Here is a 26791-nt window from a genome sequence, read left to right as displayed (position 1 = left end):
CGCATCCAGTAGTTGCGCAGTGTTCCCTTGCGAAGCATTGCGCAGTGTTCTCTTGCAAAGCATTGCGCAGTGTTATCTTGCAAAGCATCTGCAGCTTCCTTGCTTAGATGTTAATGGCTGCGCAATGAGTGAAACGATTACAAAGCTTCTCGAGACACAAGTGAGCTTGTAGCTTCAGTGACCGACTCTTTAGTGGTTCTTCTACCATTGCAACCAACAATGTCACAGAGCACGATCTACAATGTCACATGTGTAGACATTGGTCGGCGAGTCATGCGCTTGAGCCAGAGAGCTGTTTACTGACCGTGCACGAGCTTCTTCGCGACGTGCGCAACTCGAACTCCAAAGTGGACGAGATGCGCCCTCTCCCAAATGTCACTCCTTAAGCATGCGAAGCAATACCTAGCCAACCAGTCAAAGTACGCACACCTCAATGCCTTTGTCTCACGAATCGAACCGTCAAAACTGCTCTCTCGAGCCGAGGTCTCCACCAACAACGATGTAGAGACAGGACCTCACGCTGTCAGCGACAAACCTATTGCGATCAAGGACAACATCTGCACAAAAGAGCTGAAAACTACAGCGTCTTCAGGAATATTGAAGGACTTCACAAGCCCATACGATGCGACGGTAGTAAAGCTTTTGCAGGATGCAGGCGCGGTGGTCGCTGGAAAGACGAACATGGACGAGTTCGGTATGGGCTCGCACTCTACCCACTCACACATTGGGCCTGTGAAGATGCAGAGACACGCGGGTGAAGAGAAGAGTGCTGGAGGCAGCTCGGGAGGAAGCGCTCTTGCCGTTGCAAGTGCGCAATGCTGGGCAGCTCTGGGAACAGATACTGGTGGTTCTGTTAGACTACCTGCGGCATACACAGGTGTTGTGGGGTTCAAGCCAAGCTATGGGCTGCTGTCGAGATGGGGTATTATTGCCTACGCGAACTCACTCGACACGGTCGGAATCATGGGCAAGAACGTTGGTGATGTCGACGCGGTCTTTAGTGAGTTTTAGAGGATCTTTGAGTCTTTGGATCCTGACAACGTTGCTGACCTCCATAATAGACAAGCTCAACGCCTACGACTCACAAGATCCCACATCTCTCCCGCCCTCAACGCGCTCCCGCCTAGAGAAGGGTGGTACAAAGCGATCAACGCCATTGCGGATTGGTATCCCTTTGGATTACAACATTGCTACACTGCAGCCAGCCGTTCGCCGAGAGTGGATCAGGACGCTGAAAAAATTATGGGAAGATGGACATAGTTTGCATCCGGTACGGCTACCGGCAACACAGCACGCACTGTCAGCATACTACATTCTGGCACCAGCAGAAGCCTCAAGTAACCTGGCAAAATATGACGGTGTTCGCTATGGCAGCAGAGCAGAAGGCGTCGATGGCACATCTGAGAGCGTCTTGTTTGCCAGAACCCGAGGGCAAGGATTTGGCGTAGAAGTGCAACGGCGTGTTCTGCTAGGGGCTTTCACACTCAGTGCGCAGGCTATCGACAATTATTTCATCCAAGCACAGAAAGTGCGCAGACTCGTGCAACAAGACTTTGACAAAGTCTTTGCCACCCAGAATCCGCTTCTTGACGAAACGACTAGCCTGTCTGGAGGAGAAGACAAAGTAGATGTCATCATCTGTCCTACGGCTCCAACGCTTGCACCGTCACTAGCAAGCATCAAGGAGCAGGACCCCGTCCACGCCTACATGAACGATGTATTTACAGTGCCAGCTAGTCTTGCTGGTCTACCAGCTATCAGCGTCCCTGTTCAAATCGCAGAACAGGCTGCGAGACGCGGAGAAGCAAACACCGAGAATGCTGGAATTCAGGTCATCGGCCAATATGGCGATGATGAACTCGTTCTACAGGTTGCAGACGTTGTCGCAGGTGTGTCACCGACGAGCCAGGCAAATGCTGGACCAGAGGTGACCTCCTGGGGAGCCAGCACCCTCGAGAACAACGACTCGACTGCTTGAACTCTTACACGTGAAGTAGAAGTCGACAGAGTACAGGAGGATATTCAAGTGTAAAAGAGTGTAAGTTTGTGTACGATCAACAAGTGTATGAAAGCAACAATATCGACCATGTTCTTTCCAGCCTGAAACCTCTCATCTTTTTATCGAGTCTGTCCAAAGACGAGAAAGCTCTGTCTGCTAAAATTGGCTTGAGGTCGTACAAGACCTGTAGAGCTGAATTTCTCATTGCCGCGTTGAACGCTCGAGACGTCGGTATCGTTGCTTTTGCGGCCTTGGACACACAACCTAGCACCGGTCCACCCGAGTCTGTCTGTGTCTAGACGCGTTGCAACTGCCGAGCAGCGTAATATGGACGAGACATCCCGCCGAATTAGATAAAAGTACATCATTCATGTACACAGCGGCTCAGCTACCTCGTGCCACGTGAGAAGCTTACGATGAAGTATCCGCGTTACCCTGGCTTTCAATACTCCGTCCGTATAGTACCCACGCGGGATGCATCTATACGGCCTCTCCTCTTTTCTGATTGGTCTCTGCTTGGTCGAGCACCTCTAGGTCATAGAGATCTAACTCGCAGGTATGGTTTTCAGTCTCAAATAACAGACAGCTTCGAGCACCTCGACAAGGACAAAGCCTCTTTTAGGCGGAATCCCCTACATCTTATGGACGTTCAACAAATGAACACACAACAGCATCGGCGTCTACTGTCGCAGTCCTGAAGGGTGACGCACGTCCTGTCAACCACGAGCGGGGTTACATATGCAGTACTACCCTCGCCTGGGGGTTGACCAGTCGGTAACGCCTTATCCCACGCCTGTCTCTTCGAACCATACCTTTCCCGGTATCCCACCTGCACGTACGCTGGCGGCTCGGCCCAGTACATGTGAGCGATCCGCAAGCCACACTGCAAGAGCATCTCGTGATGATGTGGGCGAGGTCCAACATCGTCCTATCGAACGTTCTTGGTCCGGTCAAGTCAGTTATCATAGGTGCGATTTAGCAACCTTTGCTGACGTAGGATTGTCTGTCATGCAGACTTGACAGCCTAGGAAAGGTCCGGAACTGCCATCAGGAGCTGTACTGTCCTCACATTTACTGTCTCTAGCCGGTAACCTTATCAGCAGACGTAGATTCTCCGGTCTAGCCCAAAGCGTCCTCCAGTCAGAGTCCAACAGCATGTGCATCTCCAACACTGCGTGGGGTCCAAGACGCCTCACTCTCCCTGCGGCCTTTATGCGGATCGAATCGCATCTCCTTGTTCGTGAAGTGTGGAGTTGGAAGCCCAGGCTAGCATTTAGTTAGACTCGATATGTCACCAGTCCGTTAGGGTCTAATCGGCCGCACAAGTCGCGCATGGTTAGGTATTGTCATCCTGACGCACCGGGGATCCTTCGAGACGTCCAAAAGTGACCCAACGAGGGCCTTAGATGCCGTATATAAAGGCCTGCCCATGGGCACCTTGATGGACACAGCTCACCGACCCATCATTTCCTCAACCAACTATAACGAACCACCACCCAGCTCCCCGCTACCAACCAATTACAGTCATCATGTCTCCATGGTACGCTCCACCGTCCCTTATCTTCACCAATCTCGCAGCACGAAGTTTCCTGTTCACACGTTGAGCACGAGGAAGACGAGGAGCGGGGAACACCTTGATGTCCAGCATGCATGAGAAGAGAACCGTCAGCTGACCACTAGCAAAACAGCACCTGCAACACCTGCTCCTGCAAGGGCGACTGCTCTAGCTGCAGCTGCGGCTCCTGCTCTGTAAGTTCTCTTGCCCTACTCCTCTGCGCCCACAGATGACATCCTACCACTACCCCCTCCCCCCCGTTATTGAACCTCCTACCGCTACACTCTTTTTTCTGCAGGGAGGCGCAAGACTGACAGTCAACAGCACTAAGCGCTCCTTGCTCCGATCCCTGAGCTAAATCCCCTACCACGCGTCCCGGAAGATCCGATCAAACCCACTTGGGACGTCAAGAACAACGCATGGGCCTTTCTGATATGCCGTTTTGGGGACAAGAGAGGGGGATATGGTAGCTTGAACGAATGAATGCACAATCATTAAATATACACAACTGCATTTGCTGACACTGAGTGTATCTGTGACTGAAACCTGTGTCACTGTTGCAATGACACTCCGATCTAGTTGACTTCTTCAGACGTGGTTGCTGCATTCTCCCAAGCACACACACACAGTCCTAGTATATGAGTGTACTGTAACTACCATTTCAGATATCCAAGTGCTGCCTAATATCATCACCGAGCCTCCACTCGTCGTCCCGCACCGTACGCTCAAGCGGATTCAACACGTCGTCTCCCTCGTCCCGGTCCCGACCGCCGTCTGTGCCGCCGCTCCCCACCGTTTCTTTCCCGAGACTGCCTGCGTTGCTTTTACTGCGCTTTTTCTTCTTGAACCAGCCCCGCTTGCTCTGCGTGCTCGCTGCGTCTGCGTCGCCGTCCCCGCCCCCCTCGGACGCTACCGAGGCGGCGTACTCGCTGGGGACAAGCGTGGGGTCGCGCGACGATGAGGTGGCGGTGCTGGCATTTGAGGTCAACCTGGTGAGGTGGTTGGGGTCGGGAGATGAAGGGTTGAGCGGTTCAGCGCGTGGAGTGGGCACAGGTGTTGTCTCTGTGCTGGGTGTGGATTCGACAAGTTCGGCGTCGCGATACCATTTTCGTCGGCGCGTGTAGCGACCCCATCCATCTTGGCCTCTGCGGCCATCGCGCCACTGGGTTTGTCAGTCATGTTTGCATGGATGGCAGGTGGAGGAGGAGACGTACCTTGTTGTCGTAGTATATCCAGCCTAGATCCTCTTTACTGATTGTTTTGGACGGTTTGCTTTCAGGCTCGCCGCTCTCGATCTTCCACTCGCTCCCCTGCACCCAACGCCATCGTGATGCGCCGCCCTCGACTTCGGGGAGAGCGAATTGTTCTTTGTCGGGCACAGGGTTCATGTGCTCGTCAGTCCAGGAAGCGCGTTCATAAGCAAGCATGGATGAAGTCCAACCTATACCCAGCCATCGTCGTTGATTTTCGTAGATGGAGAAAGTAAAGCGTACTCCTGTCGATTCTGGGCGGCGCTTAGCCGCCAGCGAGGCCGCAACTTCTTGAGTGCTCTTTTTCCTGGGTGGAAGCGGTGGTGGGCGGGAGCCTCTGGTGGGCGTGTCACCGAAGTTGAGTCCAGTGACAAAGACACAGATTCGACGAACGGTTCGTGAGCGCCAGAGGATTGTGCGAGTCACTCGCGCTGGGCGAGAGTGCCAGCTCAAGACGACCGTTCCGACTGCCAGGACAACTCGTTTCGTGGTGAGGATGTAAAGAGGAGGGAGTGTGAGGGCAATCCAGAGCGGGAGGACGAAGAGTATGCGAATGAACAATACGGTGAGTGCTGGTCGTGTAGTTGCCGATGTTGCAGTGCGTTGCGTGGAGAGGAAGTCTGTCAACCGCAGGAATGGATCCAGCAATATGTTGCAGCGCGACGTGAACAGTTTCAGATCATCTACAATATCTTCCAGGCTCTTGTGGTGCTTAATGTTGCTGTCCGACTCTGCACGCTTATGTGCCTTTTGACCCTTCTCTCCCGTCCAGCCTGTTGATGACAACGGCGAGTATCTGCGCGCATACATGCCCAGGATCAAGCTTGATACTACGATGATGGGCCCAGCGTATCTTGTCACAGCGTCACCGTACATGACCACTGCCCAGAAGCTGGCGACCAGTATAAAGCTCTCCCACGGGTCCGCAGTCGTCCATGTTAGCAACCCAGCCAACTTATTCAGAGGCAGGAGGAATGGGTGCGAGTATGCGAGGACGCGAGTAACCTGCGGCGGTGTGGCAGCGAGTAGCGGCGACTTCTGGTGCACGAGGATAGCGGAGCGAAGCTTCGTCTGCGGCGTTACTTGCCCTATGTTGGAGGGCGAGAAGGTGGCATAAGTAGGCGGGTTAGGGTCGCCGGAGGGCTGCGGCGACGCATCGTTGGTGGGCTTTGAAGGGCTGGACATGTGCTCTAGCCAGGGTGTGTCTTTCAGTGTGTCAGCATTCTGCGTGACGTATGATGTGTTGTGTGCAGATGTGGTGGTGGAGATGTATACCTAGTGCTGCCATGCAGTATTTAGCATGTTCAAGACTGCGTCATAGGCACCTACGGCTGAGGCTGTAAGACGTATGGAGGCGCAAGTTACAGTCACAAATTACACGAGGAGTGCTGCAATATTTTGCAACGAGTTCGCGAGAGTAAAGTCAGTGTGCAAAGACTCGCACCAGACAGTCCGGCACATGATGCGGTCACTGGCTCGTACGGAGGCTTAGGCCGGGGCATGTGAAAGCAAGGCCTTGCTCGGTACTTCCGGCCTCTCGAGGCACCATGAACGTCTTGTGGCACGTTGCGAAGAGAAAAGAAGACAATGAAGGTCTTTGGTAGTTTTAACTACGATCTAACGAGCAGCAACCAGACTTTTCAAAGGTCATGGCCATGACCAGTTGCTGGTTGGGAAGACGATGCTTTGCGATCATTGCGATCGGACTTTGATTGGCTGTTGAGCAACGAGTCACGTGTCTGAGCGGAAGAGCGCCGAAAGCTTGGGAAGGCGACCAGAAATTGTTCGACATCCATCCAGTGTTGCCAACGTCCATCGAAAGAGCGGCTTGGTGTATTGTGCATTGTGCACTCGCCCTATCTCCACGTGTATCGCTTTCCCCGGTTCTTGCGGCTCTGCTCCTTCCCCACAATGGTGCGTTCCTCCAAGTGCACTCATGTCATCACCGTGCTAACACATGTAGGCACACCGCATAATAACACAGGTCGTGTTTTCCGGCGCACGCATTATAGGCCGCGCCGTCTCCGAATCCTACCGTCAAGCCGCTGCCTCGCAGAAGTTTGCCGCCGCCAATGCTGGAAGTGGCGGCGGCAGCGCCTTCTCGTCCTCCAACATCACCATGGACGAGGCCTGCAAGATCTTGAACGTTGCCCCGGGCAAGATGGGCACAATAGAAGCAGAGGCCGTCACCGAACGTTTCAAGCGACTGTTCGACATGAACGATCCGAAGAAGGGTGGCAGTTTCTACCTGCAGAGCAAGATCCTAAGGGCTAGAGAGAGGATTGAACGAGAGTTGCAAGGCCACCGACGGATGGCTGAGAGGGAGCAGGAGCTGACAGAAGGGTTCAAGCCAAAGTTCACGAAAGATGACAAGTGAGCAGCTGCGTCCACGGACCGGTGAAAGCGAGACATGAAGCCCCCTTTGAAGAGAAGGAAACAGAGCAAGTGAGACTGTGGCGCATATCTGCGAGCGAGAAGCAGCTTGGAAATGCATCAAGATGGCGTTAGTTGTGGGCATAGCGATCGGAACCTCTTTGGGCGTGCCATGGGAGTGGTGGCGCTATTCAATCGCTTTCTTTGAGAATGTTGAAGAGGAGCGCACGTGTGGCCTCACGTCTCTCCACTCTTCTCAGGCGAACATATGGCCTGTCTAATTTGTGTGAGATATTGTAACATTATATGGTGCGAGCAGGGTGCCTCTGCTCCGCGTGGTTTCTGTAGAACGCTTGTACATGAAATGAAACACGGACAGCGAAAAGGATTAAACCAGGCGCTGTTTTCTAGATAACGAACACATCTTCATAGGCCAAGGAACAGCTGCCTGGAAGCCTTCCTCGACCCTGAGTGGTGGTAAAGTGAACAGCACGGGCGCACCGTCCGGCCCATCCCCATGAACTAGCAGGCCCCACTTGTCGATTCCGAAAGTTCTTCCTCGTCTCAACGTCACTACCATCAACTGCGCAAACCCTCAACAAACGCCTTCAGCAACAGCCTGACGCGTCGCATCACAATCGCAAACAGTAACACATAATGGGAGACTCGTATCGCCCCGGAGGCGGTGGCGGGCGATCGCTCGCAGACCGCATGACGTTCACCAGCGGTGGAGGGGACAACTACCGTCCTGGCGGTCCTCAGCAGGGTCGCAGTAATTCCGAATTCACATTCTCATCGAATCACGATGGCCCGCGGTTCCCGCCTTCTGGGCCGGCCAATGCAGGGCCACCTGCGAGGAGGCGCAACAACCGCGGCGGTGGCCAGCATGGCCAACGCGACTCGAGGCGCGGCGACTCCAACGGCTTTCGCGGCAGAGGTGGTGGCCGAGGAGGCTACCGCAAGCCTCAGGCCCATGAGCGCGCTCTTCTCACTGTTCAAGACCGCGGTAGTCCCGAGCGCACCCTGGGTGTTGCCGATGGTTCGCACAAGTTCATGAACGTTGATGACATGTTGGAAGATGAAGAAGATGGAGAGGCTGTCAACGATGCTGAAGAGGCTTCAGTCGATGGCGAGAACGGTGTTCATAAAATTGCCCGCACTGCGAATGGACGTGCTGATGGCGATTCGGTACCGAAGTGGAGCAATCCTGAGATCTACTCTGCCCTTCCTCCACCTGAGGAGCTGAGACCTGGCAAGAAGATTGATTTCGTCCAGTTGATTCGAAAAGCGAAGAACGAAGCTGCCGAAAAGGCTGACGGCAACAACGCCGTGGCCGCGAACGATGACTTTATCTCCTTTGGGGATGACAACGGTTCTACCCAGACTGCAGATGCGCAGACCGTCGATGACGAAGAGCCCAAGCGAAACAAGCGGCCACAAGACGGAGGCTTCGTACAAGGCCCGTTGAACGATCTCGACTACGTGGACTCGCTCGTCAACAACGGTCCTCAGAACAAGCGCTCACACCAGGCTGCCGACCTGTACGAGCAGCCACAGCAGAGCAAGTCCAAGCGCAAGCGAGGAGAAGTTGAGAACGTGCGAGGCGTTGTTCAGGAATGGATGGGTACTGCGCGTTGCGACACAGCGCCGTGGCTCGATCCAAGGCACAGTTATGCTCACCTTGTCAACGACCCTTTGAAATGGTGAGATGGCGCTTTCGTCTTTGTTCAACTGACCTTCACGCTGACGCATACAGGTTACACAACGAGATTCTTGACTTCTACGACTTCGTTGCGCCTCAACCATACGAGCACGACGTCCGTCACCGACTGGTCCAGCGGGTGCAACAAGCTCTAGGCACTCAGAGATTCCCCCAAGACACTGGCCGCATCCTGTGCTTTGGTTCGTTTCCTGCTGGTCTTTACCTGCCAACTGCGGATATGGACCTCGTCTATACCTCTGACAGCTTCTATCAAGGTGGTCCGGCAGCTATGGACTTTAGCAACAAGAGCATCGTCAACTCCACCTTGAGAAAGGCCGCCAGAAGGCTCGAAAATGTACGCATCGCTACCAACGTACTGTGCATCACCAAAGCCAAGGTGCCAATCATCAAGTTCGTGGACCGACTGACCAACATCAACGTCGACATATCGTTTGAGAACCTTAGCGGAGTTCAGGCACAGGCGACATTCCAGCAGTGGAAGCATGACTATCCTGACATGATCTACATGGTTGCTCTGCTGAAGCAATTCCTTGTCATGCGTGGCATGAACGAGGTACACACCGGTGGTATCGGGGGTTTCAGCATCATCTGCCTCGTTATTAGCTACTTCCAGCATAGCAAGAAGCCGGAGAACCTTGGAGACTGTTTCCTGGGCTTCCTCAACTACTACGGCAATGAGTTCGATCTCCGGACCCAGCGTATTCAGATGCATCCTCCAGCGATTATTCAGAAGAACGGGTACGACGTTGATGGTCGCGCAGAGAGGCCTGACGGACTGTCCATTCAGGATCCGAACCGTCCAGAGAACAACATCTCTGGTGGATCTCACAAAGCATGGGAAGTGTTCCGTGCTTTTGGCTCCGCGTATAGAGTCCTGAAGGATCGTATCGATTCCAGGAGCCCTAGCAGAAGCATCCTCGAGTGTCTTCTAGGTGGCAACTATGAGACGTACATCATGCAGCGGCGTCATATGCAGACTCTGAAGTAAGTTGTATACACTGAACGGGAGGTAGGGTCGTACTCGTGGTACTCCTGGGGAAGAAGTGCATGATGACTTTGAGCCTCGAGCTCGGTTGTCGAGTGTTTGTTCCCTGGTTATCTCGGCCCAACTCCCCACAGTGCACACAACTCTCTCACTTTGCGACCTACTGTGGATCATGACTTACTTCGTTCTAGTCCCTGAGAGGAGCAGAATATTGATGAACACATCAACGCCGCCCAGAAGAGCAACGATCTATAGGCTAAAGAGGTTGGGCGGGTCGCTTTTGAAAAAAGGCACCTGGCGCCAGATCCCTGTTCATACCATACGCACACGCGTGTTTGAGCTGTACAACACCGGATTCGTTCAGATGCATTATCACCACGGTAGGGCGTTCAATGGCTTGTGTGGATTGGGAAGCAGATTTGCTTCGTGCGGTTCACTCATCTTTGAACAGGTTAGGGCGGTCATTCTGTTACGATACCCTGGAGCACTACAGGCGTTACACTCGAGCATTTTGCGATGGGCGTTCCCATCGACACCGGTCCACACTCGAACTGTTGTTTATATCACCATCGCCACAAACGAACGAACGAACGTACCGGTTTCTAACAGAAACACACCGTCGGCGGGCCCACGAGTCGACCGAAGGACTTTTTACTGTACTCTAGATCTTCATGACATCAGTTTCACATTTTCTCTCTGCTTCTGCTCACATGCTCACTTTGGCAGCTTTCAGTCCTGGTCTACTAAAACGTACCCGGTGTGGGCAAGGTATCCTCGAGGGCAAATGACCATACAGATGACTGCTGGATGCAGCCCCTCAGAAACATCCACAGCAACAGGACACCTTTTCTCATCGAGCGATTTGCTATACGCACACGCTTGAGGAAGGAAGGTCGACCCACAAAACAACGAGTGTCCACACTTCTTTCCTTTAGAGAAATGGTACAACCTTGTATACTCCGCCATAGACTTTTGTGGGATCATGTTATAATACCAGCCATCAAGGTCACACATGGATGCACGATTCAAGTGCTCATAGACAGAGTGATGGCAAGGGCGTGCCGGGAGCGGAGACAGGGGTCTCTTCGGAACGCCAAGACGTTGAATGTCAACACGCGACTGCTTCCCAAACACCGCTTTCCATGAACACCGCATTTCATGGACACAGCCTCTATGCCCCAGCCATGAGGGTACGCACAAACTCAGCATGGCAGTCAATTGCTGTTCTCTTACTGTTGGTCGGAGCAGCGCAGGCTTCTTTGGGTGACAGGCTGCCGGACTTTAAGCACTGTCTAGAGGTTTGTAGCAATATCAAGACAGCTTTCGTCAAAGTACTAACAGCAACTTCAGGTCTGCAAGGAAGCCAATTGTGGCGACAACCCAACGCCCATACGTATGGTGCCTCTCTACTCGCTCATCAACACGGTCTAACACCCACCAGCCTTCCACCGCCGCGTCCTGTTCTGGGACTGTCCCGCCGAATGCGACTACACTTGCCAACACGTCGTAACCACAAAGCGCCTTGCCCGCGATCCGCCTTATATGCAACCTGTATACCAGTTTCATGGCAAATGGCCATTCTACCGCTTCATGGGCATGCAGGAGCCCTTCAGCGTCATCTTTTCGCTGTTCAACTATCTTGCTCACAACTGGGGCATGGCACAGCTTCGCGAAAAGATCCCTGCTTCCTACTCCCTGCGAAAGTACTACCTGTGGTTTGGGTACGTAGGTCTGGCGAGCTGGACGTTCAGCATGATCTTCCACATCAGGGACTTCAACATCACAGAGAAGCTGGACTACTGGGCGGCAGGCGCGAACGTGCTGTATGGGTTGTACTATGCTCCAATCAGGGTGTTCCGGCTCGACCGCAATGATCCAAGGAAACAAAGCGTGTTGAGGCTGTGGACAGCGCTGTGCATACTCCTCTATGTCATGCACGTCGCATACCTCTCGCTGTGGAGCTGGGACTACACGTACAACATGGCTGCGAACGTCGTAGTGGGCACGCTGGCAAACGTACTTTGGAGCGGGTTCAGTTACGTGCAGTACAAGAGGATTGGGAGGACATGGGCGGTGCTGCCCGGTATCTGCGTAGCATGGATCATCTCAGCAATGAGTCTGGAGCTAATGGACTTCGCTCCCTGGAAGGGCATGATCGATGCGCACAGCTTGTGGCATCTCGGGACCGTGATGCCCACAATACTGTGGTACAAGTAAGCCCACTCCAGGAAAAACAGAATCAGTGTAAACAGCACGATGCTAACGTCCAACAGCTTCCTTGTCAAGGACGCCCAAGAAGACATAGCAGGTACGCGAATCAAGCAGTAGCCTCTACTCTGCGCCATCCGCCTCCCTGTGGAAAAACCTGCTGCTTACCACGTACCTCTCAGGCAAACTGCCAATGGCTAATCGTGACGCAGGCGCACGAAAAGGGAAAGGAAAAGACTAGATTTATATCGGCATTGATTCTTGTGAATTTCGGCTATCATCACAACCATAACGCAATTCTTGCACACATCTTGCAACGAATGTCAAAACGCTGTTGTTCTAGCCCAGTCTCCTACTTCTCGTTTTTCTCGAGACTCTTGCGTCACGTCTTTGACGCTGCGCCGAACCCGGCGCGTCAGACACCACCGTGGAGTCGCTCACTCGTACATTCTGGTGTTGATCTGCAAGGGGCGAATATTGTGGATTGGATACCTGGCGTCTTTGATGAAATGCGCTGATTTTAGATTGTATGAGTCCTAGAGATAAGGTAGTGCATGTGTGTGTATCGGCTCACAGTAATCAATGGCGTTTGGACGTATTGTAATGGCACGGAGGGTTATTGTTCTGACGACGGTGATTCAAGTGTGAGACAAACGTGGAAGCATGATACGGATTGATTGGCTCCAACATTTTGCTGATTTGTGATGGGACTACCTCGTAAATATATCTGCTATACATCAAACCTTCAGATCTGCAAATCCCCTGTTGAAACTACACCGTGAGGCCGTTCTGAAGAGTAGGTCCTTTTAAAGCCATTAGACCGATTACACGGCTTTCATTCCACCACCGCCCTAACGCAATCCATGCACCTACTCAGTGCCCACCATCATCTCATCACCGCCCTTTTCGTCCCCGTCATCAGCCGCCTTCATACCCGCTTTGAAGCTAGGACACGTCTGCGCTGCCTTCAGAGCCAGCTGGTACCGCATAACCGCCTTACTGCCCCCGGCATTGAGACCCTTGGCCTTGCACATCTTGCGAAGCTGATCGTGGGTCCACTCCATGTCAGCATCGACCAGGGAAGCAACGAGCTCCTTCTTCGTCTTGTCGGTAGAGAGGCCATGGTTGGCGCAAAGCTTGGTGAGGTCTGTCATGTTGAGGTAGGAACGAGGGTCGACAGGCTCGGTCTCCTCCTTGGTCTTTGTCGATGGCTGATTGGAAGCTTCGGCTGCCACGTCGGGCTTTGCCTTATTATGAATACCACGCTTCTTGGGAACGGAGGCGGCCTTCTTGATCTGCGCATTCCTCTCTGTCTTCGCTTTCTGATTCTCTGCTGCCTTATGCATGCGAAGCTGTGCTTGAGCAGCTCGTTGCATGGCACGCTGGGCTTTGTCCGCCTCCTTTGCAGCACGTTTGTTGGCTATCTCCTCTGCCTTTTGAGCGTTCTTGACCTTGGTTGCGTCCTTGACACGCTTCTCCATGGCTTCTTTTGTCTCATTTTCGGCCGTTTCTTTCTCGCGGGCCACTTCGCGAGATAGGCGGAAGATTCTGAGTTCTTCTCGTCGAGTGTCTGGATCATCGTCCACGTCACAGGGAATGCGTGCTGTGCCTTGAATAAGCTCGCCGTAGCGAATGCGACATGCATTCGCAGAGAAAAGCGACTCCTTGTCGAGGCGACGCATGTACTCTGAAACCTTGCGGAAGCGCCAGGCGCGAACACGCTCGATCTCGTAGCTAATCTCGATGTCGGCAAGAGCGTAGGCCTGAACAAGGCGTTGGTCCTGGGGCTGGTTAGTGTGCGAAGTTGGGCGAAAGGTATGAACGACTCACATCGTCGAACTCCCACTCTCTGTATCCTTCCCGGAGAAGAAAGTCGAAATTCTCCGCCTGAGCAAGTCGAATGCGCATGATTCGTGTGGAGATAGACTTTTGGTCGTAGCGAACACGACCATCCTTAGCCAACTTGTCGGCAATTTGGCGGTCACTATAGCCTTTCTCGCGCATTTGAAGTATGAGCTCATCGTCAGAGTCGAGTTGAGCTGACACTTTCTTGTGGTACGCAGGTAGACTTTCCCCCTTCTGACGGCTGCCTAGACGAGATTTGAGTGCTGCAACCATAAAGAGACGTACATTACACTTACGGCGACCAAAGGTGCCGATCACGCGATCGTTCTGCTGCTGTTGGGCCATGTGACTCGTCGACTCGTCCAAGATGAAAGTCTCGCCACCCTCCGCCTTGATGCGCGCGTTGGTCTGCTGGGAGTGATTCATATCGGTCTTGGAGGCACCAGTGCCAACGCGCTTGCGTTTCTTGCCGAAAGGGCTATCTTCGTAGTCGCCAGTATCATCGTCGTCGTCATCGTCAAGCTCAAGACTGAGGCTATTGTAGCTATCAAGCTTGAACTCCTCGTCCTGACTCTGAGTTCTGTCAGTGAACACGTTTGGAGTGTTCAAGTACCACTCACGTTGTGCGCCTCCACCAGAGTGGTAGCTTCTATGTAGTCGTCTTGATCATCATTCGAAGCCATCTCCATCGCATCCTCCAAACTCATGTTGTCCATAGGCTCGGCGTCTGTGCTATATGTCAGTGGCATGGATTGCAGATGTCAACACCAGAAGTCTTACTGTCGAAGCTGACGGTTGAGTCCGCCATGTCATTGGCGAAATGCGCGAATTCAGGATTCCTTGTATCGTGTAGAAAGTATAAATTGGATTGGAGGGCAGTTTCTGAGTTTACAAGATGATGGACCAGCCACGTGAAGTGCTCCTCGGTGTGTCAACGGTTGCGGAAAGGGCAGGTGAGAGAGTTCTGTACTCGCCAGCGTCACAGGTGATAGACAAACCGTGACTTCTTCAATCCCAGACTGTCAGCTTCAAGCCTGTTTGCAACGGCCATACGAATGTTTCAAGAGGATGTGCCAACAGAAAAAAAGTCAATTTGATGCTCCATTACGATCAGTTTCCACAACAGGGAATCAGCAACGTCTCAGTTGTCGCAGCTAGTCTATTTGAATCATGGAAGTAAGGAGCTCAAAAGATAAAGTCCAATAGGTGTGCCTTCCTAGTCATTTGAGCCACGTTACGGTGCAAAAACACCTCGCTCGGCTTATCTTCTGAGCACTTGATTGTGCACAAGCTCGAGCTTGCTGAAGAAGGAGATCACTATGTAGCTTGGTTGCTCACGCCGTGGCCATGGTAGCATGAGCACTAACCCAAAACACCAAGTTGCGAGATTGAGTTGATGGAAGAGCAAGGGTGTTATTTGTGTATTCCAGCGAATGAGGAGCGAGATGCATGCGACGTTGCAATCGAGGAGCGCTCAGGATTGACGGAATAGAGCACGCGCCCGTGCCGAAAAAAACAGATAGATAAAACACTGTATCTGTATGTTCGAGTGGTACTCAAAAACTCTACAGGTGAATTGTTCTCAAAGACGAAACGGTATGGTGGAGTGGCGTTGGATATGACTTCACATGCGCGCTAAACGACCCCTGCCGATGACGTACGGGCTCTTAGATGCGACCAGACTCACAACAGGGCCACAACGATGTGCTTGCCGCATTACGATCGCCCGGCAAGAAGATCGCCTTCAGGGTGGCTGAGCCGCTGTCAATAGTCTTTATCAGACGTCAGTCCTGCTAGAATCCTGAAATCACCCCCAACCTGGACTTGAGTCGCACGCATACCCCGCAAACAGTCCTGAGACATTACCACCACACACAATATGGCTTCGTATCTGCAGAAACTGCGCCCCAAGTCTAAGCAGACCGACCCAGCCAAATTCAGAGAGACAGTCGTTCATAATGCGCCCAAGACCGAAGAAGCGTCTAAACGTACAGGACCTGTCCCTTCACCACCGCCGGCACCAGCGATCAGTGAGCCAGCAGATGAGACTGGCGCAGAGCCTGTCTTGGACGAAGAAGACGAGAAGTTCCTCGAACGACTTGCCGCAATTGCACAAGAACCAGAAGGCACCCCGCCGCCGCTCCCCGGTCGCACAGCCGTTGTGGTTGATGAGAATGGGCAGCAGAAGGTCGGCAAGGACGCACAGCAAGCGTTGATGGATGGTGCGGACAAGATTGCACTTCCCAACAGCCCACCTGAGAAGAAGGCTTTTGCATCATACTTTGCGCTCCCCAAATTCGGCAAGAAGGGCGACAAGGGCGACAAAGAGAAGGATGCATCGCCAAAGGACAAGAAGGGCAAAGCCAAGGTCACCGAAGCGGAGCGTAACGAACTCGCGGACAACCTCTTGGCTGCTGCCGCAGCTTCCAAAGCGGCTGAGCAAACCGAAGCCGAGAAGGAAACTCAGGACCTGACGAAGATCTTGGAGGAACTGAACCTTTCCGCCGTGAACAACCGCGTTTTCTCCTTCAGCAAGGAATCCGAAGAACTCCTCCAAAAATTCACCCTCGTGCTCAAAGACATTGTAAATGGCGCACCAACTGCGTACAACGATCTTGAAAAGCTTTTCACAGACTACGATGGACAGCTGAAGAAGATGTACGGTAGTCTACCGCCTTTCTTACAGAACTTCGTCAAGACGCTGCCAGCAAAGCTCACAGCAGGCCTTGGTCCGGAACTGCTGGCTGCGAGTGCAGAGAAGCCTGGCTTTGACGCAAAACAGCGTGCTGGCGGGGCGGGTAGCAAGAGCAAGAAGAGCAGACTACCAGGCGTACCCAAGATCCCCAGCCTCAAGCAGCTCGTGTCTGCTCAAGGCGCGGTAGCTACAGCGCTCCGCAGTATCCTCAACTTCCTGAAATTCAGGTTCCCAGCTCTGGCCACAGGCACCAATCTGATCATGAGTCTGGCCGTGATGAGTGAGTCTGCCATCCACCTCTCCACACTTACTACATGAGCATCCACTAACTCGGCAACCCACAGTCCTCCTCTTCGTCTTCTGGTACTGCCACAAGCGCGGCCGCGAGACGCGTCTCGAGAAGGAGCGTCTGGCCGCCGACACCGCGTCGGCCGAAGCCTCGGGCACCTCATCGGCCGTCGCCAGCGACGACGACTCTGTCTTCGGCGACAAGAAGCGACAGAAGACCAAGGCGACTTCCGAGCCCGTCCCAAGGGTCGAAGGCGAAGCCACCGAGCCTCTGATTATCAAGGACGACAAGGAAAAGGCTACGGTGCACGACTTACCGGATGTCACGCAGCTGCCTGATCCTGGCACGGCGCCGGAGAGGAGGTGAGATGTAGCGGAAAGGTGTGGTGTGGTGTAGATTGATATTCCCTTGCGTATACCCTGTTTTGTCCCGTGACCAAGATGACGAGTTGGTAATGAATCGCGTTTCCGTGACACGCATGGGCAAATGCATTTTCCGAAATACTGATACTTGTAACACTGCCTCACGACCGCGCCGTAACATCGACCCACATATCCTTGATCTCCCACAGCCCCAGACTATTATGCGTCTTCCACGGCTCCGTCGGATTCGACAGCGCGAGGTCAAAGTGCCTCAGCAGCTCAAACACACACTTGTGCACTTCAATCAGCGCGATGTTCCTGCCCAGGCACACCCACCTGCCGTAGCCGAAGATCATGTCGTTGGTCTTGACCATGTCCCTCAGCCTAGCCTTGTCGGCAGGGTTCGACTCGTCGACGAACCAGCGCTCGGGTCGGAAGACGGCTGCGTCGTCGCCGTAGAGTGATGTGTTGTTGCGGTGCATGCTCCACGCTGAGTAGCCGACCATGGTGCCGCCGGGGATGAAGTACTCTTTGCCCTGCACGGTGACGGCGTCGCCGCCGGCCGGGGTGATGCGGGAGAAGAGGTTCACGACGGGTGGGTGGACGCGCATGCCCTCCCGCACGACGGCGGCGAGGTAAGGGAGCTTGCGGGCTGCAGTGTCGGGGATGATGTCTGGGGCTGCGGGAGCGAGGCCAGATTTCACTGCGTCGTCGATCTCGGCTTGCAGTTTGGCGTACACGCGTGGGTGCGTCGTGATGTAGAGCAGTATGATTCGGATGGCGGCTGCAGTGGTGTCGGAGCCTGCGAGGATCTGCTCGAAGGCTTCTTGGAAAAGATCGTCGCCGGCTACACCATTGCGGATGAATGAGGCGAGCATGTCGGATTTGCCTTCTATCGACTTGGACTTTCGGGCATCGACTATCTTGCGTGCTTCTGCCATCATGCGACCGTAGCCTGTGAGGTCCTTCTCCGAAGGACTGATCGCAGGCCCAATGACGGGGGTTTCACGCATCCAGGCTAGACCCATGGCGAAGGCCGTGTTGCCAATTTTTAAGCCTTCTTCGGAGGATTTGAGATAGTCGTTTACATCTTCGTTGGCCTTGAGGTTGCCGAAAGGGGTTCCCAATCCAATGTGACTGATGACATCGAGAGTGAAAAAGGGAATCTTCTGGGCAAGATCCATTGCTTTGGATGGCTTTGTCGATGCAGGCTGGGCAGCATAGGTCCGCACGAGTTGTACCAACTCTTGCACATGGCTGTCGATTGATGGCTCCAGTGTTGGATTCTCTTTTCCGGAATACTGCTGGACGTTAGCAAACGCTTGTTTACATTGTCTTGGGAAGGATACCGACACCGGCGTGCATCTTCTTTCTTCTAGCATCGTGGCGTTCATTGTCGCACTCGGTGAAGACATTGTCCTTGCCAGGTTCAAAACGTGCGGCATGGTAGTACCACGGCGCTCTTCGGTACGGCGACCGGACGCCGTTGATATGCGCCCATAGATCAGGGTCGCTCGTTATCAAGTGCTCAGGCGACACTCTTGCAATGGGGCCTTTGAGGTTAGCGTCCATCTCTCACGTCGCCAGTTCTCGTGCTCACCATATCGCTCTGTTACGTCACCGTAGTAACGCTGCGCTTGCCCACTCAACACAGCTTTCGAATGCCACCACCATGAGATGCCTGCGGTAGTCGGACCTTTGAAGTGGCTGAGGCGGTAGTACTGCCGAAGTCGAGCGATGGCCAGGTAAGCCACGGCAACCAGAAAGACTAGGTACAGACGTGAGACCGATCCCAGCAGGGCGCCCAGCACACTGGTATCCATCGGGTGATCAGGTGACGCGAGAAAGTCAACCGCTGTGCCTCGAACTCTCGAGACTGAGAATGAACAAGAGAGAGTCGCTGTTTGGCGGATACTGGAGGTGTGCGCTTTGCAGCCCTAAAACGCGTGCCGTCCATGGCCATCACAAGCGAACTGCTGGCTAGGGTGTGTCTGCATAGCCGTGCCGTGTGATTGAACGCGGCCGTGCAGATGAAGAGGACATCGAGTGAAGCTTTGCGGAACTGGCTCCGGAAGCAGTCGACCAATGCTTTGTCCAGATGCAACTCCAACCGCTCCACTCGGGAAGTGCGCGCAGGATGGCCTGCCATATCGCACCTGTGAAGACTCGCCGAGCTGGGATCATTCTCGGGAGCGAAGCACGCGAGAGAATAAGCATCGGGCCGGGATAGACTGATCCCTGGACAACGGCTCAATGAAATATAGGTATGACTAACGCCAGCGCACACCCACATCGACCTACACACCACACCGTCACTGGAACCTATCCTGCATGAGCACGAAACTAAATGCGGCCAGACCTACGACGCCCATGGCACTGCCTGCCCGTCTTCCTCGAAGCGGCATGGCCTGCAGCAGCGACAAGGAGGGAGGCCTGCAACCACGTTTCTTCCCGGCGCACGTCCTTTGACGAGTTCAGACATTGAAATCCTTCCGCGGCACATAGTCGTCGTTCTCCTGGTTGCAGAGCCAGCAGCAGACAGGTCGGTGTAGTTCCTTCTTCCTGCCGTATCCCGGAGTACAAGTCAACGCCGGAGAAGCGCGCGAACCGTCTACCGGATTCATTCCCTCCTCGCTTGCTATTCAGTCGACATAAGAGAACCGTTTGAGGTTGTCTTTGGCATTCGATCCATTCGCTTACCCAGCCCTGTTGCATCCCGAGCCGAATCTGCAAGAGTGCGGCGCAGTCGTTCCTGGACGAAAAAGGTAGGGCTCCATCGACGATGGCAACATCACAGCCGGACAACGGCAAGGCCGCAGCCGCGCCCACATCCTCAGCGAATGTGGAAGAGACACCATCTCTGCCGCAAGAGGCGGCACCAGTGGAAGCAGTGGATGGAGAAGCATCAACGTCCTCTGCAGGTGCAGCGCCTGCAAGTCAAGAAGAGCAAGGCTCCGCGGAACTAGCATCAGTACCTGCAACCACTGCGGGTCCATCTGCAGCGACGGAGCACGACCCTGCTCCGATCCAACCTCCCATTCAGCCTGTAAGTGTTTTTGCATTATATCGACAAAAGCTTTTGCGTTCGATGTATTGCACCAGCACAACCTCGTGATCTCCCCTTTTACTGACTCTTTCCACCAGGAGAGCGATTTTGACGAGTCAGACTCGGCGTATGGCGATTCAGACCACTTGAGCGACACCACGTCCATTCCGTCAGCCATCTGGAAACATCGTTATGAGAATGGTCGACGATACCACAAGTTCCGAGAGGGGGAGTACTGGGGACCAAATGACGAGATCCAAAACGATCAACTCGACATTGCCCACCACATGTTCCTGATCTTGTTAGACAACAAGCTCCACCTGGCGCCCATTGCGAACCCGCAAAGAATCCTAGACCTCGGATGCGGCACCGGGATCTGGTGCATGGACATGGCCGACGGTACGTAAAACACCTTGGAAGCAACAACCCTCGACTGACAACCCCAGAACACCCCGGCGCCGACATCATCGGCGTAGACCTCTCCCCCATCCAACCCTCCTTCACGCCCCCCAACTGCAAATTCGAAATCGACGACGTAACCTCCCCCTGGACATTTCCCGAGAACCACTTCGACCTGATCAACATCCGCTCCCTCTACGGCTCCATCGCCAGCTGGCCCGCACTGTACGCCCAGGCCTTTGCCCACCTGCAGCCCGGCGGGTACCTGCACGACGTGGAGATGAGCATCCAATTCAAGTCCGACGACGGCACGCTAGCGCCAGACCACGTGCTCTCGCAGTGGTCCGACGTGTTCCACGAAGCCTCGACGCGCTTCGGCAAATCCTTCTACGAGGTCTGGAACCTCTCCACGTACGCAAAGCACGCCGGCTTCGTCGACGTCCTCGAAAACGTGTACAAGGTCCCCGTGAATGGCTGGCCGGCTGACCCGCGCATGAAGGAGCTGGGCCGCTGGAACTTCCTCCACTGCACGCAGGGCGCTGAGGGCTGGGGGTTGTTTCTGCTGACCAAAGTCATGGGCTGGAGTGTGGACGAGGCCCAGGTTTTCATTGCCAAGTTTCGGAGTGGTCTGAAGGAGAGGAGAGTCCATGCGTATTTTGAGGTGGTGCAGTTTAGCGCGCGGAAGCCTATGGTTTGATGCGGTGGACACGGCGGATCACGATCCTGAGAGTGGTGCCGTGCGGTGGAGGTGTGGATGGAGGCGGAAGTGTACATGTAGACGTGCATATAGATGTAGACGTGCATATAGATGTGGATGTGGTGATGCGGTGCGATGATTCAAACGCAACAAAGTAAAAGGTAGGTATCTAGGAATCCAAGTCGAGTCGAGTCGACTCGAGCCATACAACAAACTCCCCTCGCCACCATTCCTTCCTTCCTTCCTTCCTTTCAACTCCAGCAACTCCATCCAGTGACAAGATGATTTACCATGGGTAATAGCAGCAAGAGCACCAAACACCCACAAACTCCGCCCTAAAAGCTCAAGAACCCCCGCCCAAACGCCGCCATCATGACATCGTCAATAGTCTCCTGTCACGCACAAAATGCGCAAGCTACTCAACGCCGCCCATCTCCTCATCCACATCCTCATCCGCACCCCCATCGAGCACCTCCGTGTGCTCCTCAGCGCGGGCCAGGAGGTCCTGCTCCTCGCAGCTGCGCTCGACCTCGTCGGCGATGAACTGCTCGTACTCCTCGAGGCTGCGCTGAACGTGGAGTTTGAAGCGGACGATATCGTCGAGCATGCGCTCTATTTCCGTGTGGAGTTCTTCGCGCAGCGAGTTGGCGCGGAGTTGGAGTTGTTCGTATCTGCGGGGTGGGTTAGTTGGGTGTTACTGAGTGAGGAAAATGTGTGGAGGGTACGTACTCGATGTTTACGGCCATTTCTCGCTGCACCATCAGTTGCACGCTCTCGCCGAGTCCGCTCCTCATGCGGCCGAGTTCCTTCTCCATGCGCTCAATCTGCGCGTCGCTCTGGCTCTTCTGCGTGTTGGTGATTTCGCGCAGCTTCTCCAGCTCTTCTTCTGCCTGTGCGACGCGGTGGCCTAGGGCTTCGACTTCGGCGACCTTGTCGTCCATGGCTTCTTTGATCTTGTCGAGGAGGTCGTGGTTGTTCATGTCTGCTTCGAGCGCGGCGTTGCGTCGCTCGGCGATCTCTTTGCGGAGAGTCAGTATGTTGGACTTTACGCTGCCCTTGAGATCGAGATTCAGCAGGTGTGCGGGCGAGTAGCCAGTGCTGGCGTCTTGCAGCAAGCGGTCCGACGGCTCCTGGGAACTGCTTCCCATCTGGCTGCCGGAGAAGTTAGGCCCGTCCGTTACGGTGAGGATGAGCTCGTAATCCTGGCCCTTTGCGTTGACAGCAGTGGATGGGATGACACCGATTTGGTAGCCTAGGTTGTTGTAACGCTCGATCGTCTGCTCGAGCTCGTCCAACTTCTTCGACGCGGCCAGCTCTTTGTCGGCAACCTTCTTCTTGGAATCCTCAAGGCGGTTGGATGTGCTCTGGAGGGCATTGTCGAGGCGGTCCTTCTCGGCGGCCATGCGGTCGATGTCGTTGATGGTCATTCCGCGGCCATCGATGATGGCTTGAAGTTCTGCCTGCTCCTTCTCGGCAGCTTCGAGCTCGGCCTCTAGCTCCTCGATATTCTTCTCGTAAAACTCGCAGCGGTCGGTGTACTTCTTGACTTTGAGCTCCATGTTTGCGTTGTAGTTCTCGAACTTTACGCGGTCTTCCTGGAGGACCTTGTTTTGTTCCTCGTACTTTGCGATCCTGGGGCCTGCCTTGCTGAGTTCATCAATCTGGTCTTGAAGCAATTTGTGCTCAGCTTCGAGCATCTTGACCTGGTCGTGGTGTTGCGAGTTTGCGGCTTCAAACTTGGCCGCCATGTTCTCGATGTGAGGCTGCATGTGTCGATCTTGAGCCTCCTCGTCGTCATCCTCGTCGTCTGCTGCCAACCATGTGCTATACGCGTCTGTGAGGAAGTCGAAGATGATGCGGTCGCCTGAGACATCGTAGCCGGCCTCAAAGCAGGCCTCATCGTAGTTTCCAGATTCGTACCTCTGGCACAAAACGACAAGCTGCATCATCCAGTGGAGCAGGCCCAGGAAAGTTGGCCAGTTGTTTCCACCAACAGCCGCAATCTGCGACTTCATGATGGATTTCTCAAAGGGGTAGCGCAACTGCTTGAGCAGCACGGGGATCTCCTGATCGATTGATTTCTGGAATCTGTAGCTCGGGTCGATGCGGTTGTAGAGCCACATGAACATGTTGTTGAAGTCCTTCTGCGTGGGCGATGTCATGGCCTTGGCCGATAGTGTGTGCTTCTGCTCCATCTCGAAGTTGTTGTGTGTGAGGAACTCGAGGAGTTCGTTTGCCATTTGCTGTCGCGTGGCCGAGTCTTTCAGCCGTCGCGGGTCTGCGGGGGGCGCGGCAGGCATGGGAGCCTGCTGGAAGAACGACTGCTTCATGCCCGGCTGCCCGCTCCCGTGCGAGGAGCGCGACTTGAAGACGCTGCTTCGCCGCTGTGCGCTTTGCTCGAAGTTGGGTCCCGCTGGCGGCGCCGGGGTCTGGAAGAGGGACGCGCCGGGCGCAAAGCTCTTCCTCCCACTACTTGCCCCGCCAAAGTTGCCCATGGAGTTGCGCTGCACCGAGGGGAAGCCCTCGGCGAGGTTCGTGCCAGAAGACGAGCGCGCAAAGAGCGGCTGGCTTGGGCGGCCTGGAGCGAGCGACATGCGCCCTCCCGACTGTGAGCGCGCATGGTTGTTTCCACCGAACTGCGAGCCTTGCTGCATCTGGTGCACCGAGCTCGAGCGCTTCATTGCTGACGAGGGCATGGGAATCGCCGAGGAGATGTTGTTGTTCATGGGTCCTAGTGTCTGCGCGGTGTGTCAGCAGGGAAGAAGAAGAGGGAGAGGAAGAGGAAGAGGAAGAGGAAGAGGAAGAGGAAGAGGAAGAGGAAGAGGAAGAGGAAGAGGAAGAGGAAGAGGAAGAGGAAGAGGAAGAGGAAGAGGAAGAGGAAGAGGAAGAGGAAGAGGAAGAGGAAGAGGAAGAGGAAGAGGAAGAGGAAGAGGAAGAGGAAGAGGAAGAGGAAGAGGAAGAGGAAGAGGAAGAGGAAGAGGAAGAGGAAGAGGAAGAGGAAGAGGAAGAGGAAGAGGAAGAGGAAGAGGAAGAGGAAGAGGAAGAGGAAGAGGAAGAGGAAGAGGAAGAGGAAGAGGAAGAGGAAGAGGAAGAGGAAGAGGAAGAGGAAGAGGAAGAGGAAGAGACGGTGGCTTTGCGGCCCAAACACAACCAACACACAAACGCACCTGGCGCGGTCGTTGGACCGAGAACATGCCTTGGTCGTGGGCCATGGTAGAATCGAGAGCGTCGCAATGAGGCTGCAGGTGCGATGCGAGCTGCTCAGGTCGCAGATCCAAGAGTGTGCAACTCGACTCTGTGCGGCAGTGGTCGTGTCGTAGGGCTGCGGCGGGCGTCGTGTTGACCTGTGTTTGTTGTTGTGGGCAGGGATCCGCCCTAGCGTGGTTGCGTGGTTGCGTTGTTGCCACTCGATTGGCCCGAGGCGCCCCACGCTGTCGCCGCATGCCTGCCACGTGCCGTGCAATTGCAAGAAAAGGCAGTGTGCACTTGTGCAGAGTGAGAGAGTGAGAGAGTGATGCTGCATCTCGCAACCAGCGCTGCATCCAAGTGAAGAATGCTATTTGCAGACAGGAACCGCAACAGCTGTCGCCCAAAGGTACAAGCGGCAATGGAAACGCTCAAACAGACACCATGCAAGCCAAAAGCACCCATACGTGCTGCCATCTGATTCCAAGAGAATACCTCAAACCGTGCCAACCGCCAACCGCCAACCGCTAACCCTTCTGCTATCTTGCGTCGACTCAGGGTATCGTGTGCATATGCAACAAGCAACAAGCAACAAGCAAGAATATAGACCATCATATCCACAATCCATCAATCAATCTTAAAAACGCCAAAGTCATGTCCAGAAACGACAAATGTCATTAACCCCCCACCCCCAGAGGGAGCACCGCGAACCGTCTTGGTGCTGCCTTGTGCTCGTAGCACGGCTGTATGTCATGTTTCATCTAATGTTCTTAAACATGTCGTCCGCGTCGAAACTCAGTGTCTTCTCGTTCACGCCAAACGAGTTGAGCTGGGGCAGGGCTGGAGGCGGGGGCTCCTGCTTCTTGGGCGGTGTTTGTGCCGTGGGGACTTTCGAGACAGGCGCAGGGGTACGCATCGGCATTGTGCCGTTGGTGGCTGTCCTGGAAAGCGGCACCGTGGCAGTACTCTCACGTCCTTCTGGCACGCTTCCAAAGTACGAGCTCTTCCTCTTGCTGCCGAACCAACTGCTGCTCTTCTTCCTCGTGAGACTGGGCTGGCTGCTGATGGTGGCTGGCGAGCCTGGCCTCTCGTCCTGCTGCAAGCTGTCCCGGGACGACAGTGTGCGAAGGCCCAGGAACTGGCGTACAGAAGAGGGCCGCCTCTGTTGCGACTCGGGACTTGTGGGCGACAGGCCCCCGTCGGCCGCCTCGATCGACCGGTCGCGCGTCACAGGAGGCTCGGGGGCTGCCGAGTCCTCAGGCGACTTGCCGTTGGACGAGCCAACGCGGTGTTGTGGGAAGATGTGCGACTTGGGCGTGGGGTGGGACGAGAGCGGGCCTTGGCCTGGCGTAGGCGGACGCGGTGTCTCGGGCGGCGAGTCGAGCGGCGCGGGAATCGAGGTGCCCTCTGTGAGCGAGAAGTTGATGGGCGAAAGCGTCAATGGCTTGAACCTGGACGGCATCGCGGTGGCGGGCAGCAGGCAGCGGGCAGCGGGCGGCTGGCGGCGGGCTTCTGTCCGGGCAGCGCGATTGAACTGCGTCTGGGTCGAAGCAACGGCGTGAAGAGAGCGGCAGGAAGAGCGGCAGGAAGAGCGGCAGGGAGAGGGCAGGGAGGGGGCAGGGAGGGGGCAGGCAGAGGGCAGGCAGAGGGCAGGGAGAGGTCAACGAGCGTTGCAGGGTCGCAGGCGGGCGTGAGCGCAGAGAGGGCCGGGGCGAAGGAGCTTGACAGGGTTCATGCGACGGTGCAGAGAACCGTGGTTTGCGCGACACGAGGCAGCGAGGCTTCGGCCAACAGCAGCGCCGGCTACGCGAGCGCGGTGGGTTGCGCGGCCGTGGAAAGACAATCCGCAATGGGCACTGACTCCTGAGTGACTGAACACAGCGGCGGAAGCAACAGAGCGCAATGGCGAGTGTGCGAGCTACGTGTGCGAGCTACGTGTGCCACAATGGTGAAAGAGGGCTTGCCACTTGGGCTGCAGGCACGAGCACAAGCATCTGCCAAATGCGGAAGCGGCGGGCTTGCCTTCGCCAAACTCCACAAACCACAAACACGGCGCAGGGTCTCCGTCCACCCAGTTGGGTATTCTCGATTCTGTGGATATCTCGTGCGTATTAATACCTAGGACACGGTGCTGAGTCTGTCAAACGCATGACGCATGACGCATGACGCATGACGCATG

General features: G+C 54.8%; 12 protein-coding genes across 12 annotated transcripts, besides 12 other annotated features; 7 read left to right on the top strand and 5 right to left on the bottom strand.

The window, feature by feature from the left end:
* Nucleotides 1-372: 372 nt before the first annotated feature.
* EKO05_0004666 (uncharacterized protein) lies at nucleotides 373-1978 on the top strand (the record flags this gene model as incomplete). The annotated part of the gene is made up of 2 exons (XM_038939190.1): nucleotides 373-1000; nucleotides 1062-1978. The coding sequence occupies 2 exons, from the start codon at nucleotides 373-375 to the stop codon at nucleotides 1976-1978; spliced, it is 1545 nt and encodes a 514-aa protein (XP_038799225.1).
* Nucleotides 1979-3428: 1450 nt separating this feature from the next.
* On the top strand, nucleotides 3429-3726 carry EKO05_0004665 (uncharacterized protein; the record flags this gene model as incomplete). The annotated part of the gene is made up of 2 exons (XM_059636432.1): nucleotides 3429-3539; nucleotides 3688-3726. The coding sequence occupies 2 exons, from the start codon at nucleotides 3429-3431 to the stop codon at nucleotides 3724-3726; spliced, it is 150 nt and encodes a 49-aa protein (XP_059492415.1).
* Nucleotides 3700-3749: a tandem repeat.
* Nucleotides 3750-4215: 466 nt separating this feature from the next.
* Nucleotides 4216-5989, bottom strand: EKO05_0004664 (uncharacterized protein; the record flags this gene model as incomplete). The annotated part of the gene is made up of 2 exons (XM_038939191.1): nucleotides 4216-4716; nucleotides 4769-5989. The coding sequence occupies 2 exons, from the start codon at nucleotides 5987-5989 to the stop codon at nucleotides 4216-4218; spliced, it is 1722 nt and encodes a 573-aa protein (XP_038799224.1).
* Nucleotides 4413-4446: a tandem repeat.
* Nucleotides 5990-6715: 726 nt separating the features above from the next.
* On the top strand, nucleotides 6716-7181 carry EKO05_0004663 (mitochondrial import inner membrane translocase subunit TIM16; the record flags this gene model as incomplete). The annotated part of the gene is made up of 2 exons (XM_038939489.1): nucleotides 6716-6718; nucleotides 6768-7181. 2 exons carry the CDS (start codon nucleotides 6716-6718, stop codon nucleotides 7179-7181), a joined length of 417 nt encoding a protein of 138 aa, XP_038799223.1.
* Nucleotides 7182-7834: 653 nt separating this feature from the next.
* Nucleotides 7835-9888, top strand: EKO05_0004662 (Polynucleotide adenylyltransferase; the record flags this gene model as incomplete). The annotated part of the gene is made up of 2 exons (XM_038939175.1): nucleotides 7835-8880; nucleotides 8934-9888. The coding sequence occupies 2 exons, from the start codon at nucleotides 7835-7837 to the stop codon at nucleotides 9886-9888; spliced, it is 2001 nt and encodes a 666-aa protein (XP_038799222.1).
* Nucleotides 9889-10459: 571 nt separating this feature from the next.
* Nucleotides 10460-10481: a tandem repeat.
* Nucleotides 10482-11069: 588 nt separating this feature from the next.
* EKO05_0004661 (uncharacterized protein) lies at nucleotides 11070-12213 on the top strand (the record flags this gene model as incomplete). Its single annotated transcript, XM_038939309.2, has 4 exons — nucleotides 11070-11183; nucleotides 11236-11278; nucleotides 11327-12098; nucleotides 12159-12213. The coding sequence occupies 4 exons, from the start codon at nucleotides 11070-11072 to the stop codon at nucleotides 12211-12213; spliced, it is 984 nt and encodes a 327-aa protein (XP_038799221.2).
* Nucleotides 12214-12962: 749 nt separating this feature from the next.
* Nucleotides 12963-14746, bottom strand: EKO05_0004660 (uncharacterized protein; the record flags this gene model as incomplete). The annotated part of the gene is made up of 5 exons (XM_038939479.1): nucleotides 12963-13874; nucleotides 13924-14183; nucleotides 14235-14511; nucleotides 14559-14665; nucleotides 14719-14746. 5 exons carry the CDS (start codon nucleotides 14744-14746, stop codon nucleotides 12963-12965), a joined length of 1584 nt encoding a protein of 527 aa, XP_038799220.1.
* Nucleotides 14420-14458: a tandem repeat.
* Nucleotides 14747-15817: 1071 nt separating the features above from the next.
* Nucleotides 15818-17288, top strand: EKO05_0004659 (uncharacterized protein; the record flags this gene model as incomplete). The annotated part of the gene is made up of 2 exons (XM_038939499.1): nucleotides 15818-16913; nucleotides 16978-17288. The coding sequence occupies 2 exons, from the start codon at nucleotides 15818-15820 to the stop codon at nucleotides 17286-17288; spliced, it is 1407 nt and encodes a 468-aa protein (XP_038799219.1).
* A 157-nt stretch (nucleotides 17289-17445) lies between these two features.
* Nucleotides 17446-19107, bottom strand: EKO05_0004658 (uncharacterized protein; the record flags this gene model as incomplete). The annotated part of the gene is made up of 3 exons (XM_038939491.1): nucleotides 17446-18585; nucleotides 18638-18837; nucleotides 18885-19107. 3 exons carry the CDS (start codon nucleotides 19105-19107, stop codon nucleotides 17446-17448), a joined length of 1563 nt encoding a protein of 520 aa, XP_038799218.1.
* A 959-nt stretch (nucleotides 19108-20066) lies between these two features.
* On the top strand, nucleotides 20067-21426 carry EKO05_0004657 (uncharacterized protein; the record flags this gene model as incomplete). The annotated part of the gene is made up of 3 exons (XM_038939511.1): nucleotides 20067-20330; nucleotides 20429-20729; nucleotides 20777-21426. 3 exons carry the CDS (start codon nucleotides 20067-20069, stop codon nucleotides 21424-21426), a joined length of 1215 nt encoding a protein of 404 aa, XP_038799217.1.
* Nucleotides 21427-21472: 46 nt separating this feature from the next.
* Nucleotides 21473-21547: a tandem repeat.
* Nucleotides 21548-21655: 108 nt separating this feature from the next.
* Nucleotides 21656-21677: a tandem repeat.
* Nucleotides 21678-21841: 164 nt separating this feature from the next.
* Nucleotides 21842-24638, bottom strand: EKO05_0004656 (kinetochore-associated Ndc80 complex subunit ndc80; the record flags this gene model as incomplete). Its single annotated transcript, XM_038939470.2, has 3 exons — nucleotides 21842-22097; nucleotides 22156-24164; nucleotides 24594-24638. 3 exons carry the CDS (start codon nucleotides 24636-24638, stop codon nucleotides 21842-21844), a joined length of 2310 nt encoding a protein of 769 aa, XP_038799216.2.
* Nucleotides 21861-21892: a tandem repeat.
* Nucleotides 24184-24550: a tandem repeat.
* Nucleotides 24639-24919: 281 nt separating the features above from the next.
* Nucleotides 24920-24941: a tandem repeat.
* Nucleotides 24942-25187: 246 nt separating this feature from the next.
* Nucleotides 25188-25249: a tandem repeat.
* A 120-nt stretch (nucleotides 25250-25369) lies between these two features.
* Nucleotides 25370-26074, bottom strand: EKO05_0004655 (uncharacterized protein; the record flags this gene model as incomplete). The annotated part of the gene is made up of 1 exon (XM_038945634.1): nucleotides 25370-26074. One exon carries the CDS (start codon nucleotides 26072-26074, stop codon nucleotides 25370-25372), a length of 705 nt encoding a protein of 234 aa, XP_038799214.1.
* A 3-nt stretch (nucleotides 26075-26077) lies between these two features.
* Nucleotides 26078-26122: a tandem repeat.
* Nucleotides 26123-26756: 634 nt separating this feature from the next.
* Nucleotides 26757-26791: a tandem repeat.

This window comes from Ascochyta rabiei, chromosome 7, assembly GCF_004011695.2.
Source record: "Ascochyta rabiei chromosome 7, complete sequence".
In the NCBI taxonomy this organism is placed as follows: domain Eukaryota; kingdom Fungi; phylum Ascomycota; class Dothideomycetes; order Pleosporales; family Didymellaceae; genus Ascochyta; species Ascochyta rabiei.
The sequence above is the reverse complement of the archived record's forward strand: the minus strand, read 5'-3'. Positions and strand labels throughout refer to the sequence as shown.